The 19,338-nt window shown below is 44.3% G+C and overlaps 2 protein-coding genes across 2 annotated transcripts in view; one reads left to right on the top strand and one right to left on the bottom strand.

The window, feature by feature from the left end:
* Rmdn3 (regulator of microtubule dynamics 3) overlaps positions 1-14,598 on the top strand; it is a 22,155-nt gene extending 7,557 nt beyond the window's left edge. The window contains exons 5-13 of the mRNA XM_021192980.1: positions 3,450-3,735; positions 4,574-4,676; positions 8,525-8,585; positions 11,320-11,395; positions 11,532-11,609; positions 12,221-12,319; positions 12,560-12,613; positions 13,193-13,273; positions 13,857-14,598. Of these exons, the coding sequence (XP_021048639.1) occupies positions 3,450-3,735; positions 4,574-4,676; positions 8,525-8,585; positions 11,320-11,395; positions 11,532-11,609; positions 12,221-12,319; positions 12,560-12,613; positions 13,193-13,273; positions 13,857-13,907 (889 nt within the window). The 3' untranslated portion in view covers positions 13,908-14,598. The remainder of the gene's footprint in view (positions 1-3,449; positions 3,736-4,573; positions 4,677-8,524; positions 8,586-11,319; positions 11,396-11,531; positions 11,610-12,220; positions 12,320-12,559; positions 12,614-13,192; positions 13,274-13,856) is intronic.
* A 965-nt stretch (positions 14,599-15,563) lies between these two features.
* Rad51 (RAD51 recombinase) overlaps positions 15,564-19,338 on the bottom strand; it is a 22,865-nt gene continuing 19,090 nt past the window's right edge. The window contains exons 8-10 of the mRNA XM_021192981.2: positions 17,441-17,570; positions 17,136-17,257; positions 15,564-16,576 (exon numbers count right to left, since the gene is read on the bottom strand). Coding sequence (XP_021048640.1) covers positions 16,453-16,576; positions 17,136-17,257; positions 17,441-17,570 — 376 coding nt within the window. The 3' untranslated portion in view covers positions 15,564-16,452. The remainder of the gene's footprint in view (positions 16,577-17,135; positions 17,258-17,440; positions 17,571-19,338) is intronic.

Genomic DNA, 19,338 nt, shown 5'->3' with positions numbered 1-19,338 from the left:
AAAAAAAAAAAAAAAAAAAAAAAAAAAAAAAAAGCAGAAGGAGAGCTTTTCTGAAGCTCAAAATGTAAACCTCATGCTGTTCATGATCGTTTCTTTGCTCTTACTATAGAAGAAAGACTGGACAGTAACAAGAACACCACCAACAGTCCTCTTAATTGATGGTTTAAAGAAATTATACAGATTTGTAGGGCCAGCCAAGAATGGTGGTACATGTTGGTAATTCAACATTCAGGAGTCTGAGGCAGGAGGATCAGAAGTTCAAGGCCAGCCTAGAATTACAATAGTAAGTTTGAGGTTAGTATAGAATACTTAGTAAGACCCTGTGTCTCAAGAAGTGACCTAAACAAATTAATCTCCTGGAGTCAGTGGGTCAGAGTAAGTGCCTTACTGCACGCGGTGCTCCCCGGAGCATCCTGGCCACAAGGAGCAGGTAGGACAACAAAGGGGTGGATGGCTTTCTTAGCTCAGCTGCTCTGGGCTCAGCCCCATGACTGATCCTGTGGCATAGGAAAGCTGCGGGTGGTACAAACTGCAGCTTAGCTCTCAGGAGCAGTGGCCATAGTGAGTAAGTTTTCATCTATACGGTACATGCGTATATGTATAGGTCTTTACGACCTATATGGTACATGACATATAGGTCAAAGGGAAATTCTGGAAGGAGGTCACTCTCTGAAGTGGCTTTAAGCATGTGTACCTTAGGGAGGTAGGAATTTCTTTGAGGGATGATTTGGTAGGCTAAGTCTATGGAGAGTTAAAATTTCTGTTTCTCTTTTCCGAGACTGGTTCTTTTTTGTGTAGTCCTGGCTGGCCTCAAACTCAGGGATCTGCCTGCCTCTGCCTCCCAAGCACTGGGATTAAAGGATATGCTACCACCACCATCACCACCAGCTACAGTCTCTTTTTAAAATTTATTTTATTTATAAATCTTTTTACACTGATTTAATTTCTTTTGTGTGTGCATGAACAAGTATGTGCCACAGTTGTGTAGTAGAGGATGGAGGAAAGCAGTGGATTCTCTGCTTTCGATGCGTGGGTCCTGAGCTCAAACTCAGGTCGCCATGCTTAGTCCCATGTGCCTTTACTTGCCAAACTGTCTCTTTCCCTGTATTCTGTCTGTCTTCCAGTAACAAATTTGTCCTTCCAGATGTTGACTGTCAGTGGCAAAAGCAGAATCACTGTGCAGGTGTCTGAACTTATTTACCGGGCATTGTACCAAACGTGGCTTGCTATTTTTCCTGAAGAACCCAACATGCCTTTAAATCCCAGCTTCCCTGGCATCCCAGCCACAGGTTCTCATCTTTACTCCTTGAGCTCTTGTCTTCTTTCCTTCGTGCCTTAACGTGGCTTATCTCTAGTGCTGAGAGTCACAGGCTTAGGACCTACGCCTGCTCCTGACTCTGTCCCGGGCTCAGCTCTCTAATGAGCTTTAGGAGTAAAGAAAGCAGTCAGTCTGCAGCAGGCACAGGCATTTGGGAAACCAAGTCTTTAGTTCATCAGCTCTCTGTGGGAACCATTTCTCTTGAATGCTTATCTCAAAAGCCTTGGGGCATGGCAACCAGTGAAACCCTGTCTGGTAGATTTCCACAAGGTCGGAGGTAGTAGGTAAGGAAATGTTGTAAATAGTGTGAATAACCCTGGCACATAGCAGATCCTCTTTTTAGGCCCTTAAAAGCCATGATTGAGCTGGTTGTGGTGGCGCATGCCTTTAATCCCAGCACTTGGGAGGCAGAGGCAGGCGGATTTCTGAGTTCGAGGCCAGCCTGGTCTACAAAGTGAGTTCCAGGNGCCTGGTCTACAAAGTGAGTTCCAGGACAGCCAGGGCTATACAGAGAAACCCTGTCTTGAAAAACCAAAAAAAAAAAAAAAAAAAAAAAAAAAGCCATGATTGTTGCCATGAGGTGGGATGTAAGCTTGGTGTGATAGGTGGGACTGAGGTGCAAAGCTCTCCTCGTCAGCCTTCTTTCTTGCTCCATGGGACTCTGTTTGCTCTCAGGTATCCAGGTGGGCAAGGTCCCTTCCCACCTCTTTAGCTGCTTGGCTTTTCAGAGTTCTGGCCTTTGTGCCTCAGGGAAAAGGCAACAGAGCCAGAGCAGTGCATCCTGGGAGTGCTGGAGGCACAATCTCCTTTCTGAACTCCCTTAGCCTGGCTCTCCTCTTGTAGCAAAGAAAAACAAGCTCTCCACACAGTTGCATTACTTACCTACTTTACTTTGGCCCTGGCTAAGCAGGGTGGAGACCATGGCTTGATTTTCTCCCTGGGGCAGGTTATTATCTAAGCTCAGATGGAGTCTCTCTAGCTTGCCCTCATTCCCAGAACTCAGATTGGTTACGAAGTCTGGGACTTTCCCTGAGTCTTTTAATCTCCAAGTTCTTACTGCAAGCTCCCAGGAGGAAAGACACTAGGATGATCTTTTAATATCATGCATGTGTGTGTGTGTGTGTGTTTATTTTCAGGACAGTGTTTATCCGTGTAGCTCTGACTGTGCTGCAACTTGGATCTATAGGCCAGGCTACCCTTGAACTGGGATTAGAGGCAGGAGCCACCACTGCCTGGCTCATGCGGTTCTTGTAATTGATGATTTGGATGCTTTTCAGATAGAGAGATAAACTACTGTTTACAGCAGCTTGGACTGCTTAGACTGGGGCTCCAATACTATCCACTCCCTGGTGCCCGCGGGAGCCTCCCCAAGAGGTTCTCTGATGACAGCGCTTTTGTCTACAGCATCCGGACAGATCTTAGGCTGTCTCATGTGGCCAGAGACTCTTGTTTGGTTGATTTCTGTTGGCCACAGGGAACCTGCCTTTATTCTTCACTCCAGGGAGGAAGGTTGGCTCCCAAATGAAATGAAAAATCTTCCCTGTGCTTCTGGAGGGCTCTAGCAGCCACAGAGATGGGAGATGTTATTCTAGAGGAGTGTTTGTATCCTCCTCCTCCTCCTCCGCCATTTGCCTCTGGAAAGTGACTCTGCTACGCTTCCCGGTCCCCAGGCTCCCTCTACTGCCATTGAGGTTTGATTGTAAACTTGGCCGCAGGTACACATTTGAGAGAGATTGGAGAAATTTGTGGGTGCTGCTCACGCCTCAGAGGCTGGTACCCACGCAGGCAGCTCCTGGCAGATTTGTTGTGACTGAGATGATGATTCCCAAACCCCTGGCTCTAAAACACTTCCTTCCCTAGTTTTCTGCAGTTGGAGTAATAGCTAAACGGAGGGATTTTATACTTGACCCTGACCAGCACACAGCACCTCGCTGCCTGGAACACCTTCCCCGGTCGTTTCTCTAGCTTATAGTCCAGTTCCCCTTGAAGACTAGTTTCTGCCCTTATATCAGAAATGATGTGGCTCAGTGGACAGTGCTGAATAGTCCTTCTTCTGTGTGGCTGGAGAACAAACCCTAGTTTTGAGCTAAGTAATCCCCTTCTTTAACCCTGTCCCTTAATTCTCTGCCAGTTACACAACAGCCAACGCGGAGTCTGACTACGAGCGGGACTCCGACAAGGAGAGTGGGGATGCTGAGGACGAAGTGAGCTGTGAGACCGTGAGGATGGGGAGGAAAGACTCTCTGGACCTCGATGTGGAGGCGGCGTCCAGTCCGGCCGCTGCTGCCTTGGAGGATGATGACTCCTCAGGCCGTGAGGATGTGCAGCTGGTCCTGCTACAGGCAGATGAGCTGCACCAGGGCAGCGAGCAGAACAAGCGGGAAGGCTTCCAGCTGCTGCTCAACAATAAGCTGGCGGTGAGACTGCCTCCTTCTTGAATCTGACACTCCCGGAATGAAAACACCCACAGGGTTTCCAACCCAACAAAGCCACATGGGAAAGGCGATAGGGGTGAGGGGGCCGCTTCAGCACGGATCACGATCCTTTCCCAGAGAGGTCCTGAAGCTATTGTACTGCTTATTGTAGCTTCTCACTTGGTTTTCTGCCTCGTGTAAAATTCCAGGGAGCCCTGCCTCGCTACTGGGGTGGAGGGGTGTAGGGGGAAAGTGCAAAGGACTGGAATACTGTGCCTCCCCCAACTCCACCACACCTTGTTCCTTCAGTTTTCCTTGAGAGAGTTGAATCGGCATGCCCTACTTGAAATTTCTATTATAAGTGACACTGTGTAGGTCATTCAACAATTCCCTCAGGCTCACAGCCAAATTTATTATGTAAATTCTCCCCTAAATTAGATACCACCCTGCCCCTCGAGGCAGGTTTAACTAAGTAGCCCTGGATGGCCTCAAACTCCTACAGATCCACCTTTCTCTGCCTCTTGAGTGATGGGATTAAAGGTGCATGCCACCATGCCTAGCAGAATTCCCCTTTGTATTCAACAATTTTATGTCAGCCTAAACTTCTTTTGCTGTGTCTCATATCTTCTTGGAGTTGACCTTTCCTCCTGGCATTATTAGGAGACCAGTACTTTCTTACCCTGTGATTGTGTAAGCTATCAATTAGAGATAATATCTTCAGTTAACTGCTTGATGTCAGTGATTATGCACTGTCTTGGGAATAAGCCTACAGCGTGGGGGAAGACCCGGGCCCCCATTCTTCATGGCGGAGGAGACTCATTTATTCCTGTTTGGTCTATAGTATGGAAGCCGACAAGACTTTCTGTGGCGCCTGGCCCGGGCCTACAGTGACATGTCTGAGCTTACTGAGGAAGAGAGCGAGAAGAAGTCATATGCCCTAAATGGTAAGTGTTGACAGGAACCCGATGGGAGTGTAACCAGCTGGTTGCAGATACAGCTGGCCCATTTGCCCAGGACCCAGGGGAACCACAAGATGTGTCAGGACAGGGATAGTATAGTTCCTCTGCTGAGACAAACTGCCTTCCAAAGCCCTTTGCTTCCTCTGAAGATAAGATTTTGGAGATAGCATGGTCTGCTTTTCTGCTCTTCATAGTGAGTAGCACAGGGCTTGTCCTGTTTAATGTATATATCATGGTCATGCCAGTCTTTGCTTTGACTTCCCAACCACAAAGAAGGGGCGCCATATCTTAACCAGAGGAAATTTTTGACTGCTCCTTAGGAATCTTGAGTCAGCAAGGCAGAAATTCTGAGACTGAGTGTAGTATGTATGTAGCCATCTAAGAGAAGCAGTTTGGAACATTAATGCTGGCTTCTGTAAGTCTCCAGGATCTATTTAGTAAGTCTGTTTCCTAAGTCTCTATTTTGGAAGCTAGAATTCAATTGAACTGCCAGTCTTAGGACTTGCCCTTGTCAGTCATGAAGTGAGAGAATCTAGAACTTTAAAAAAAGAAAGAAAGAAAGAAAGAAAGAAAGAAAGAAAGAAAGAAAGAAAGAAAGAAAGAAAGAAAGAATAAAAGGATGATGACTTGGGTGTGGCAGCTCACACTATAACCCTAATTCTTGGGGGTTGAGGCAGGAGACTGCTGTGAGTGGGAGGCAGCTTAAGTTACACTGTGAGTTTCAGGTTCAGTTATTACTTAGTTTTTCTCTTCAAAAGTTTCTGCTTTCAGCTAGGTGTTGGTAGCATATACCAGTAGCCAGCATTTAGGAGGATCATGAATTTGAGACCAGTCTGAGCTATATGAGACACTGCCTTAAAATTCTTGGAGACAGGTTTAGCTGTTCTGGAACTGGCTACACAGACTGGGCTGGCCTCCAACTTTATCAGCAATTCTGTACCCCTGCCTCTGTCCCCTAGGGCTGCACCACTACACTCAGGGAAAAGTTTGTGGGTGTTGAAGAGATGACTCAGCAGGTAAGACTGCTGGCTGCTCTTCCAGTGACCTGGGATCAGTTTCCAACACCCACATGGTGGCTCAATGATTGTAACTCCTGTTGTAGGGGATCAGATGCCCTCTTCTGGCCTTTGCAGGCATGACACACATGTGGTGCACAGACATATCTGTAGGCAAAATATGCCTAGATTTTAAAGATTGTTTTACTTCTTAGATTTCAGGTGATGGTTCTGATCAGCATTTGTGCTCAATTTTGACCAAAGGATTTCCTCTAACCATCTCTCCCCTCTCCCTACTGGACTTTATTCTTATTAAAAGTCTGAGCTGGATATGGTAACACACAGCTGTGATCCCAGCACGGGGAGGCCCGTGGCAAGCGTAAGATCAGCTTGGTGTACATAGTGAATTCCAGGCCAGCTAGGCACTTAGACAGTTCCCCCACCCCAGTCTTTCAGTCTTCCAGGAAGATCTTATAAAGAGGGTGGATTAACAAGCCCCCCACGCCTTTTTAGACTTTTCTAATGCCTGTAATGAGTTTATTGACACATATGTACCGTTATCTCCTGGATTTGGCAGACCTGCCGGTGCTCATCAACATAAGACGCCTCTCTAGCTTATGATAACTGAAAGTCTTTTGTTTGTCTTGTCTTACACTGGGCTTCAACTCCTGATCCACTCTCCTCTACCTCTCAATAGCCAGATTACAGGCACACATTACTGTATCCAGACAGAGTTGAGTTTTTAATATAAATCCCAGATAGAGCAAGCCAAATGATCATGGGTAGTCACTTTCCTATAAAACACTTTTTTTGACGGCGTCTTAGGATATGGCCCAGGGGACTTGAGACCCTCCTGCCTTAGCCTTCTAAGATCTGGGATTCCAGGCATTTACTCCACTGGGAAATGTGTTTTTAGGCATGGGCACATGCTATGGTGTACATGTGGTTATCAGAAGACAACTTAAGGGAATAGAACTCAAGTTATTAACCTTGGCAGCAAGTGCCTTAATCCACTGAGCCATCTTGTCCCTCACTTGGGAGTTGTGACATCATCAAGGTGTGTAATCATGGTCTGACATCTTTCTCCATGGAACACTGTTTTTCTATTTTATTTTATTTTATTTTTTTGTTTTTCTTTTTTTCTTTTTCTTTTTGGAACACTATTTTTCATAGGATATACAAATGTGTTCCAAAACGTGCTATGGAAGTTGAACAATTTTTGCCCTGAATGAGTTTTCTAAATCAGCTTTATTGTTCTGTAAGACTCTCTTTTAACACAAGACTATTGATACCATTAGATGTAATTTTAATTTCTTCAGCTTACATACAATTATATTTGTTTTTCCTTTTGATTTTTTAAGACAGGGTTTCTCTGTGTAGCCTTGGCTGTCCTAGAATTTATTCTGTAGATCAGGCTGGCCTTGAACTCAGAGGTCTGCTTGCCTCTGCCTTTTAAGTGCTGAGATTAAAGGAGTGCGCCACCATTACCATCCAGTTTATATTTGTGTTTCTTCCAATTTTCTTTCTCTTTCTCCATGAGAGTGTGGGTGCACTTATAGCCAGGGATTCCATCTCTGTCTCCCAAGTGCTGGGATTATAGGCAGGCTGCTGTGTCCATCTAGGACATGGATGCTGGGACTCAAACTATAGTCCTCACACTTCTGCTGCAAGCACGTCATCCACTTAGCCATTAGCCCTGGTCTGTAAAAACCTTCCAGATGTTTAAAAAAAAAAATGGTTTACTTATTTTTATGTGCACTGATTGATGTTTTGCCTACATGTGTGTCTGTGTGAGGCTGATAGATCCCCTGGAAGCAGAGTAGAGACTGTTGAGAACTGCTGGGTGGGTGGTAGGAATTGCACTTGGGTCCTCCAGAAGAGCAGCTGGTGCTTTTAGTTGCTGAGCCATCTCTAGCCACCCCCAAACTTTTTTTTTTTTTTTAAAGATTTATTTATTATCATATCTAAGTACACTGTAGCTGTCTTCAGACACACCAGAAGAGGGCGTCAGATCCCATTATGTATGGTTGTGAGCCACCATGTGGTTGCTGGGATTTGAACTCAGGACCTTTGGAAGAGCACTCGGTGCTCTTAACCACTGAGCCATCTCTCCAGCCCACCCCCAAACTTTTTTAGAAGACAGTTTCGATATGTAGTCCAGGGTAACCTCAAATTTATGACCTTCCTGCTTCAGTCTCTGAATGCTTGGATTACAGGCTTTTGCTGCCTCAACTGGCTTTTTAAAGAATTTTATTAGCCTGGTGATGGTAGCACATACCTTTAATCTGCACTTGGGAGGCAGAAGCAAGTAGATCTAAGTTCCAGGCAAGCCTGGTCTACAGAGTGAGTTTCAGGACAGCCAGGGCTATGCAGAGAAACCCTGTCTTGATAACAAAGAATTTTATCAAATTACAAATACTTTTATGAATAAAATATAAATAATATAATCTTAGTGATACATAAACATCCTTAAGCCTGTTTACAGTCTTTTCAGAATAAGGTCTGTTGGAGACAGTTTCTGTTGCTTCCTTTTTCATATTTGAAATGCAAAAATTGACTTCAAAAGAACATCAAGTAGGTATAAAAAGATGGTGGGTTGGAGCCAGGCATGGCTCATGTAGTAATCTCAGTACTTGGAAGCAGAATCTCAAATTCAGGGCCAATCTGAGTTACATGGGGGAGCCCAAACCTCAAAACAAAAGTAAACGCAGAGCTAGTTGAGGCTCACGCTGGTAGAGAGAGGCTGTATGCAACTAGAGTGGTCATCCATTTTTCCTGGACTGTTGCTTGTGGCGGAGCTCGGGGCCTGTATTTACTCTGGATCTACCTGTCTTCCAGGAAAAGAAGAAGCAGAGGCTGCTCTGAAGAAAGGGGATGAGAGTGCTGCAAGCCACCTGTGGTAATAATATCCTAGCACACATAAGTTTTAGTAGAGCCAGAGTAAACCCTTTCTTTACCCTGGCCAGAGGCAATTGCTTCAAGAACCAGGAAAGGGAGCACTATTCTGAATTTCTGCAGGCCTCAGGAAACCCTAGGCAGGGATCAAGGAGGTGTGCAGGGAGGGTGAGGCAAGGGAAAAATACAAGCTGTGTTCTGCTGGGGCTAAGAGGATTGGGTCTCTTCCCAAGAGTCACTCTGGCTACAGACTTGGTTCTTTGCTCTTCAGGGAAGCTGGGATAGTTTGCATTTCCTGTCCTGCAAAAGCTCTTTCCCCAGCTGTGATCCCTGGCTGGTGGCAGACATTGGCTTCTTTGCTTGGTTTGCATGAGAAAAAGATGTGAGCTTATACCCAGGAAGTCCGACAGTTGATTTACTAGCTTATTGGCCTGAGGGTATGGTGCAGTGGTAGAATCTTTGCCTAGCACACATTAGGCCCTGGGTTGCATACTCAGTACCACACAAAAATAAACCCAAGGCTCTCACACTGAGTCCTTTTGTGGTATCTAGGAGACACATTCTGCCGACAGGCATGTGCCAAGGCCTCATGTCTTGGGCCCTGATTCCAGCATCTGTCTTGGTTTTTAAAAAAGGTTCATTCTTCTTGCACTGTCCTCTGCTTTTCAAATCTCTACCCTCAGATGTAAGCTGAGAGGCTGTGTTTTTCCATCTATGGCTGAAACTTTCCGTGCAAAGGTTCTGCTCAGAAGCCAGGTAACTTTCTAGGTACCATTGCTTTCCCTGGGCTCTCAAGAATGAAAACCTAGTCCTAAGGAACAACAGTTTGGAAATGAGCCCCTACAAGTGTCCAATTCACCCCCTACCCCCAAGATACTTAGCAAATACATGGGGAAGTCATCCATTGTCAACTGCTTCTAGTACTGGGTAATGTGGGCAGAGCTCAGGTAGTAAGGTCTTCTAGTGTCTATGTTCATGTGGTGCTGGGGACTGAAGTCAGGGTCTTGTACAGTGAGTGCATCCTACCACAGAATTCAGATGTCCTGGAAGGTTTGTTTTGGGGGTTGTGAGATGTTCAAGTAGATAAAGGCACTTGCAGGGCAAGTCTGCTGGAGACCTGTTCATCCCCAGCATACATGTCACCGTGTCAGGAGAGAACTGACTCCACAGAGTTGTCGTGGACCTCCACGTTGTGTGTTGTGGAATGTGTCTGCTAGAGAGATACAGTTCATTGGTTAGAGATACAGTTCATTGGTTAGAGATACAGTTCAGTGGTTAGTTGCTCTTCTAGAAGATTCCACTTCAGTTCCCAGCTCCCCAGTCATGGTGGCTCATGACTGTCTGTAACTCTAGCTCAAGCAATCTGATACGTCAGTAGACATGTGCTCATATGCACATAGCCATACACAGACAAACATTAAAAAAAAAAAAATCTTGCCGGGCATGGTGGCACATGCCTTTAATCCCAGCACTCAGGAGGCAGAGGCAGGCGGATTTCTGAGTTCGAGGCCAGCCTGGTCAACAAAGTGAGTTCCAGGACAACCAGGGCTGTACAGAGAAACCATGCCCCGAAAAACCAAAAAAAAAAAAAAAAAAAATAATAATAAAATAAAATCTTTTAAGAAAAGGTTGGCTACTCCTGGCTTTCAGATGGCACTTGTCACTACACAGAGCTTACATTTGCTTGGCAGGTGAGTACCTTGCCCCGAGCTATATTCCCAGCCACAGTGAGACAGACTCATTCGTTCTCCTGACAGGGAGGATGTGGGGGGAAGGGCTAAAATAGATCGTCCTTCCCCTTTTCCATTGGTTCCCAAGTTTAACAAAAATCCTTGAACATCTCACTCAACCATGCCAAGAACATAATTCTTCCTAATGATACACTACCTGTATGTTTCTTAAACTAGAGACCTTTTAGTGTGCATGCAGTCATTAGGTAGTAACAAGAACGCACTTAGACCTCTTGTAGTTTGTTGCTGACTTTGCAGACTGTGGTGTTGAAGTCTAACTCAGAGCCTCACACGATGGCGGATCACTAAGCTGTTATCTGTTTCTAGGTTGTAACGATACTTGTGACTATCTCTATGAAACCAGGGACATTTAAAGATCCAGGTCAAGACCTTTGTCTGTTTTTGTTTACACAAGGGTTTTGCTATGGTAGCCCTTGCTGGTCTAGTACTTGCTATACTTGAGACAAGCCTTCTGCCTTAGCCTCTGTGAGTGGTGTGGTTACTGAGATGTGCCATCTCACCTGACTAAATGTTCTAATATAAAGGAGAGATTTACTTGGGAGGGTGGTGGCCAGGCAGGGAGAAAAAGGGCATTAAAAAAAATACTTAGGGATCAGAAACCCTAAGACTTGAGTCATAAGCAGTTGTGAGCAGCTTTGTGGGTGCTGGGAACCGAACCTGGGTCCTCTGTAAGAGCAACAAGTTCTCTTAACCGCTGAGCCATCTCTCTAGGCCGCTAGAATACTTTGGTATTCTAATAAATGGATATAAGTAAATAAAAGGGCCAAAATTAAAAAAAAAAAAAAAAAAAAACTTAGGATAATTAGTTTGGAGAATTGTAAGCCTAAGTACTGAGACCATGAGCCTAAGAAGAGAGAATTCTTTACAAATGGAAAATGCATTTTTATTGCACTTAAGTAGAGCGGAGGTGTAACTGTCCTGGGTGGCACACATTCTCAGCACTGATAGTCCAGTCCTGTCCCTGAGCTTGCTGCTTCCCCCCCCTAGGTATGCAGTGCTTTGTGGTCAGCTGGCTGAGCATGAGGGCATCTCGAAACGCATCCAGAGTGGCTTTAGCTTCAAGGTGAGGACAGGCTTCTCTTCCCTGTGCTGCCCAGTCGGTTCCTCGCGTCCTTAGGCTGGCTTCCCACAGCCTCAGGGCTTTGCTGCTCTTTTCTCAACTTCTCTAGGTTTGACGTTAGTTTGTATTTTCTCCTCAGGAACATGTGGACAAAGTCATTGAACTTCAGCCCGAAGACCCCAGGGGTCACTTTCTTCTTGGCAGGTGGTGCTACCAGGTGAGCTATATAGTCTAAGGCCCAAGATGTTCCTGTCACAGCGAGTTCTTCCTAGCCTGGTTCTTACTTCCTCTGAACTGCCCATGCTGTAGGTAGATGACCCTGTTGTATGTAGCCCAGCACTCTGAACTCATGATCTTTCTGCCTTAGCCTAAGGGCTGAGATTACAGGTGTGAATGATACCATGCCTAGATACTCCTTTTAATGCAGAACATTTTGTATTTACCATTCCTTAACAAACTTTGTAACAGTACTGGTGACTAAATCTAAGGAGTCACATGTGCTAGGCCCTCTGCTACTAAAGCTAAGAAACTATATACATTTGTATGTGTATGTATGTGCTTGGTTATGTGTGTGTGTACACATACCATGGGCGCATGTGGGAGTCAGAGGACAACCTAAGGATGTTGGTTCTGTCCTTCACCTATGAGTACTGCTCAGGTTTAGGGTTGGCAGCCTTATTGCTGAGCAATCCCGGCAGCCTGAAACTGGCCTTTTGGAGATGGGATTTCATATAGCCCCATTCTACCTGTGAACTGATTTCGCCTGCATATAGAATGTTAGGATTACAAGCACCTGATAATTCACAACTTCATTTTCTTTTATGGCAGGTTTCTCACTTGAACTGGTTGGAAAAAAAAACGGCTACCGCCTTGTTTGAAAGCCCCCTTAGTGCCACTGTGCAGGACGCTCTGCAGCGTTTCCTTAAGGTATTAGGGAAGGGTGGGCGGAAGCTACAGTGGCTTATTCCTGGAACCCTTGATGGGGAAGAGGTGTTTCCTAGTTGAGGGAAAATCAAAATGACTTATAATGAGTTTATAAAATGAGTTTATAAAAATGCCAATTCCCAGACATAATAAATCAATCTTGTGATTATTATATGGAGCTTTCTAGTATGTATATTTCAGCTTGAATTTATGAACCTCTTAATAAAGTGATTTTTTTTCCAGGCTGAGGAACTACAGCCAGGATTTTCAAAAGCTGGACGGGTATATATTTCTAAGGTAAATTCATCTTTAATATAGATGGAAATACTTATATTGTATTTATGGGATTTTTTTTGGGGGGCGGGGGCACAGGAGTTCGAGATAGGGTTTCTCTGTATAGCCTTGGCTGTCCTAGACCAGGCTGGCATCAAACTCAGAAATCCACCTGCCTCTGCCTCTCAAGTGCTGGGATTAAAGGTGTGCGCCACCACTGCCCGATTTATGGAATCTTTTAACACTGGGGATCACACAGTCTATGTATGCTCTGCCACTGAGCCATCTATGCCACTAAACTCCTATTTAATTTTTTTTTTTTTGAGAGCTAATATTGAGTGGTGTGCTAGTAACAAGAGTTCCAATAGCTCAGAGAACCGTTACCTCACAGCAATCCTCCCCACTGCTTCCTAAATGCTGAGGTTACAGATGTGAGCCACCATATCTTCTTTCCTTGCCTACGTAGGCCAGGCAGGCTGAGAATGCAGGAGATGCTTATGTTTCCTGAATTAAAGGTGTGCACTGTCATCCTCAGCTTCTGGGCACATAGACACGGGTCTTTCTGATCTCTTTGTTAAGTTTTCACTGTTCTTTCTTTCTTAGTGCTATAGAGAATTAGGAAAAAACTCTGAAGCTAGAAAGTGGATGAAGCTAGCCCAGGAGCTGCCAGACATCACTAATGAGGTAAAAAGATTTTTTTTTTTAAAGACAGTGTTTCAAAATATAGTTTAGGCTGGCTTCTATCTGACCACAGCCTCCCAAGTACTAGGGTCACATCAATTTACAACCTAGGTGGAAAGGGGAGGCATGGCCTACTCCATGACTCATATGGTCAGGACCACCTTTGGGTGTCAGCTCTCGCCATCCACCTTGAGACACAGTTCCTTTGTTGTTGGCCACTGTGCAAGCTAAGCTAGCTGGCCAGAGATCGTAAAGGGATTTTGTCCCTCATCTCCTTTGAGAGCACCGGCCACAGTGGCTGTTACCGCACTCGGCTTTGATGTGGGTTCTGAGACACCCCAAAACTAAAATGACAAAGGCTTCATTTACTGACATCTTCCCAGGTGCCTTTTTGTGGAGTCTAGAACGCATCTCTCCCAGGGGAGGAGACAGATTGCATAGACTCTAAGCATCATGGGGAAAGTTAGGAAGACTGCTAACAGCTCAGTGAAACAGAAAAGGGTCCCTTGTCAACTTCTAGTGATTTGGGAAAAGCTTAATTCTGATTCTAGTATAGATTTACTAGATTTGTTTTCTTTTATCCTAGGATTCAGCTTTCCAAAAAGACCTGGAAGAACTGGAAGTAATTTTAGGATAATAATCACATTTCAATGATGTGGGGGCTACTACTTAAATGTGGAAAAGAAACAAAGTTGCTTTTCCCCTCTGTGACTCCCCCTTGGAGTTCAGGAAACCAAGCAAGATGTCCTGGCCCCTGGATCTGACTGCTACCACCACTATCCTCAGCTTTTTATGTTATCAGTTAATTTATTCTAATCTCCTACCTTAATTTAAATTGGGGGTGTACTTGCAGCTAAGGTTTCTGCTTTCTTCCTCTTAAGTGAATTCTTGAAAAATCAAGACAGTGTAGCCATAGGGTTTAGTGTGGACACAGCCCAGAAGGCCAAGAGCTGAGAACGAAGTAGCAGAGAAGTAGCAGAACCATCTTCCAACTGCCAGGGAGGTAGATGAACGCCAAAGAGCCACAGCAACAAGGCAGAGGACTCATAATCTTTTTTGCTAATATTCAACATGTATTTATTGTCCTTTAATGTCACACCCTACCTACAAGGACAAAAGGAGCCAGCACAGCCCAGGTACTTCCCTCCTACCACCCATCATGTATACAATAAGCTCCCTGTATTCCTGGGTAAGGGCTGGACCATGGGACCTCCAGAGTCCTGGCAGCTTTTGGAATGACAGCACTGGCAAAGGGTCTATGAATCTATTTTGAAAGTGACCTATCTGGAATATTTTGGTACAAATCTGAAATAAACTAAAGTTGATTAGAAGGATATGTTCTGTTTCTGTTATTTTTGACAACTTCAGAGTTTCTTCCAGAGGAAGTTGACAACAAAAACAGCATATCAAACACATATTCATGTGTGTGAATGTATGTGATGTATGCCTGAAGGAGGCCAGAATCAGGTCTGAAGCTGAGGTAAAGCATTCTGAGCCACCTCTCATGGGTACTGCGAATCAGACTCCGGTTATCTGGAAGAGCAGCAGCAAGTGTTCTAAACTGAGAAGCTCTCTCTTCAGGACAAAGTTTTTCCTACCAAATTCTATAAAACTTGGGTTTGAAACAGGAAATTCTAATCTTTATCTCACTACTTTATAAGTAAGTCCTTTGTGCAAACGTCATAATTCCCTCACAGAATAAAACCTTTATTTTACACAAAGGTCCCCCACTGCAAATGATAGCCTAGAGCAGTGACCCCTTTCCTCTTCTTTGCTATGTAGGCCAAGCTGCCCTGGAACTCCGAGATCCACCACCTGTCTCCTGAGTGCCGAGACTGAGAATACACCCCAGCACACCCAGCTTTTCCACCATGACTATTTGTTACCAGAGGCTGGAGAAACAGCTCAGGGTTATAGTTACTTGCTGCTCTTATAGAGCACCCAGGTCCAGTTCTCAGCGCCCATGTGGTGATTCATAACATCTGTAACTCCAATTCCTGGATATTTGATGACTTCTGATTTCCAAGTAGCATACACATGGTGTACACACACACACACACACACACGCTCCCAGAGCAAGCAAGCAATCTTAACTGACAAGCCATGTCCATGGAGGTCCCAGTGCTTCCCTGGCATTTGGGCCTTCTGTTTCTCTTGCCTCCATGCCTAACTTAAGAACTATGACAGATTCTCCATCTCTTCAACTCCTAGCAGCTGCTACCATTTTCAGCTTACCTATTTTATTGCTTTTCTCCCAAGCTTGAATAAAATTGCTTTTGAGCTTTCTTCCAAATCTGTTTTGAAATTCTTTTATTAATGAGACTCAATGACTCAAAAGAAGACCATAGTTTTTGGAAATACTCCTGATGTAGAGTTATTTGGGTAATGGCAGACCTCTGCAACACAAAACTTATACAATAAAAAAAAACAAAGACCACAGGAAAGATACAGTAAATCAGCCTGGAATTCTTATTCTTCGGCCAAAGGATACAATGCAGTAGCCTGAATGTAGGGCTTTCTTTTGGGTTCACACCTTACAGCTGCAGCTGACCCTAACGACACAGTACTGAAAACTGTTATAGAAACCCTGTTTTGCAATATTCAGTTTGCACTAGAATTTCTCCAGCAAATAACACATCCACTGCACACAACTACTTTATTAGCAGCAGCAGGACAAATTTGCTTAAGTAATTTAGAGAACAAGCATGCAGTGAAGAGGTCTTAGTCTAGCATGCTACATGTAAGACTCCTTAACCAAAAATACATTTTAAAATGTGACAGTTCAGGCATATAATCTTTAAGTATGCATCTGCGTTACAGAGAAAAGAATGTGTAAACCACCCATTCCCACTTACAGACCCTCAGGCTTTAGTTTACCACCCTTGAGAAGTGAGAGTACTCGGATCTTTCCAGTTTACTTCTCTTGAAGACAAAAGACTGCCCCACACCTGCTATTTCATACTTCTCCTCTAAACACCAAAGAAATCAGTTATTAAAAGACTCTACAGGAAATAAACCTTTCAGATCAGATGTGTTTCTGCTACCAGAGAGCTGACGCAATAGTTGTTTTCCTTGAAGCCATGGGGGGCAGTCTGTGAAGAAGCCCAGTGAACAGTCCTCTCCATTAGCCATATAGCATTGAGAAAAGCCGTGTAGCATCAGAGGAAAGAAACCCTAAGGATTCAGTCTTTGGCATCTCCCACTCCATCTGCATTAATGGCAAACATAGCTTCAGCTTCAGGAAGACAGGGAGAGTCATAGATTTTGCAGATTCTGGTCTCCCCTCTTCCTTTTCTCAGGTACAGCCTGACCCAATGACACAAACAAGAACACCAAGTTATAAACAATTCTATTCCTATAATAGAACTAATTGCTTCAGACATACGTAATTTCCTCAAAGGATTTAGGATCGTTTTTAATGTACTTCCAAAATGGAGGAATTCATTTCTGCCATGACTCTCTTATTGAAAAGCTCTACAAAATAAACATTTTATAATTAGGGAGGCATATACTATTCATGTATCTTTTTTCACAGTGGAGAGATGTTGGTTACATGTAGGTGTTTGTATCTGTATGTGGGTATGCGCCTGTCAGAGACCAGAGTTACTGGATGTCCCAGAACTGTAGTTAGAGGAGGTTGAGAAGCCCCTGAGGGAATGCTGGGAACCACTCAGGTTCTCTAGCTACAACACAGGTGTATGCTTGCAACCACCGAGCCACCTCTCCAGCTGCAAACATCATTATCAGCCAAAGCTTGACAAATTCTGTGAGGCTTCCTAAGTGTCAATACTGTAGCAATTTTAGTAGGGTTCAGTGCAAGTGTTTTCTCCCAGTTTGTATGACCTCCATTTTGCCATCACCTTACCTGGTGGTTGATGCGTGAGCGATGATGTTCCCTCCAATGGGTTTTTTGGGATCTGCAGCAAACATGGCTGCCCCGTCCACTTGGGCTACTACCTGGTTGGTGATCACCACTGCGACACCAAACTGATGAGGGAAAACAATGTCAGCTTTGTGACCACAGACATACCAAGAACCTTAATGCTCACAACAAAGAAATGATCAACTAATGTTCATCTTTGATAATACAAGGTACTAATGTCCTCAGAAGACTCCTGGAATTTGGAGCCATGCAAAGTAAGCATTTTTCGTTGCTTTCCTATAGTTTACCTCATCGGCAAGTCGAAGCAGCATCCTCAGAAATCTGGCCAAGTGCATTTGCCTGGCTGAAAGCTCTCCCCGCCCTGAGTAGTCTGTTCTGTAAAGGGCAGTAGCGCTGTCTACAATAAGCAGTGCATACCTATAAGAAACAAGAATTGTCAATTGGTTCTCCCTTACAACCCTACATTTTCTTTCTTTCATTTTTTTTTCTCCTTGCTCAGGCCCTGCTTGCTCCAGGCCAAAGATTTACTAATTTATTATATGTAAGTACACTGTAGTTGACTTCAGACACACCAGAAGAGGGCATCAGATCTCATTACGGATGGTTGTGAGCCACCATGTGGTTGCTGGGATTTGAACTCAGGACCTTCGGAAGAGCAGTCAATGCTCTTTACTGCTGAGCCATCTCTCAGCCCCCCTCCCATTTTCTTTTAACTTACTTTATTTTATGTGCATTTGTGTTTTTGTCTGCATTCATGGCTATGTGAGGGTATCAAATACCAGACAGTTGTGAGCTGCCATGTTGTTGGGAATTGAACCCTGGTCCTCAGGAAATACTCTCTCTAGGCCATTAAAGACCCTCCCGCCCCCCGAAAGAGGGTTTCTTTGTGTAGCTTTGACTGTCCTAGAATGCCACACCACCTCCAGTAGGATCAGTGTGACAAGTTCCATAGACTAAGATGATTGACCTCAAAAGGGGGAGGCCTCCTGGAACTGGTTGTGGAACTCTTTGCCAGAGAAAAAATATTGAGCTCTCATAGCAATCTATATGTTTTGTTTTCTCTTATTCTTTTTCTTACTTACATGTTCTAGGCCAACATCTTAAGTGAGAATAATGGGTAAGAAACCATCCCTTGAGATGCGGTCACTAACATGACCTTATTCCCGGGGAAACCAACTCTTTACTTTTAAAATGATTTACAAAATTATTATGACAGATAAAAAAACTTTCCCAACAATAAAATTTTATATAGCTATACGTGTATTATCAGAGGTGGGATTTGGTATATGATAAAGAAAGTCTTAAATAAAAAGAATTAAAATAGTTTAAATTTAGCTTTGAGGATCCTTATTCCAGGAACCTCCATACCTGACTGGGGTGGTCCGAGGCACTAGAACTCAGATATCTACCTGCTTCTGTTTCCAAGTGCTGGGATCAAAGTTGTGTACAGCCACCACCTGACACCACCCCAAGCTTTCACAAGTAGTGTGCATTTTCCACTTTTTTTCTTTTGGAGACTGGGACTTGTTACTTACACAGCCCAAACGGTCATGAAATTTATGATCCTCCTGCCTCAGTCTCCCCAGGGTAAAACATGAGTAACAGACATTTCCTAATATGTGACCACATGTGTGCGCACAAACACTTTTTCTTAAAATGCTTGTAAAATGTTCAGTCTGATGCGTGGTGGATCCTGGTGACTTTTGGTGCATAGTTTCTGGTTTTGTTTTGGCAGACTTGACCAAAAGTAGTTCTGGGGTTTTTGTCTTTCAGTATACATTACTAAACCCAGGGCCTCAGGCATTATAGAAAAGAATATGTCACTGGTAATGTGACTGCAATCATAAAGTGTGTCAAAATAAGAACTGAAGAAGCAGAGAAGATGATATAGTGGGTAAAGTACTTGCCATAGAAGTGGAAGGATCTGTGTTTGAATCTCCAGAAACCATGTAAGAGCAGTCAAGGTAGCATGTGTTTGTAATCTCAGCACTTCTACAAGCCTGTGGACCAGCTAGCCTGGTTTTCACAATAGTGGACAATGAAGAGATTCGGAGAGTGAGAAGTGACACCCAAACTTGTCCTCTACCTGCTCATATAAATCACTTCATGGGCTGGTGAAATGGCTCAGCAGGTAAGAGCACCCGACTACTCTTCTGAAGGTCCTGAGTTCAAATCCCAGCAACCA

The sequence above is a fragment of the Mus pahari genome, chromosome 3 (genome assembly GCF_900095145.1).
Source record: "Mus pahari chromosome 3, PAHARI_EIJ_v1.1, whole genome shotgun sequence".
NCBI classification, from domain to species: Eukaryota; Metazoa; Chordata; class Mammalia; order Rodentia; family Muridae; genus Mus; species Mus pahari.
Note: the sequence above shows the minus strand (reverse complement) of the source record. Positions and strands in the feature narration are given on the sequence as shown.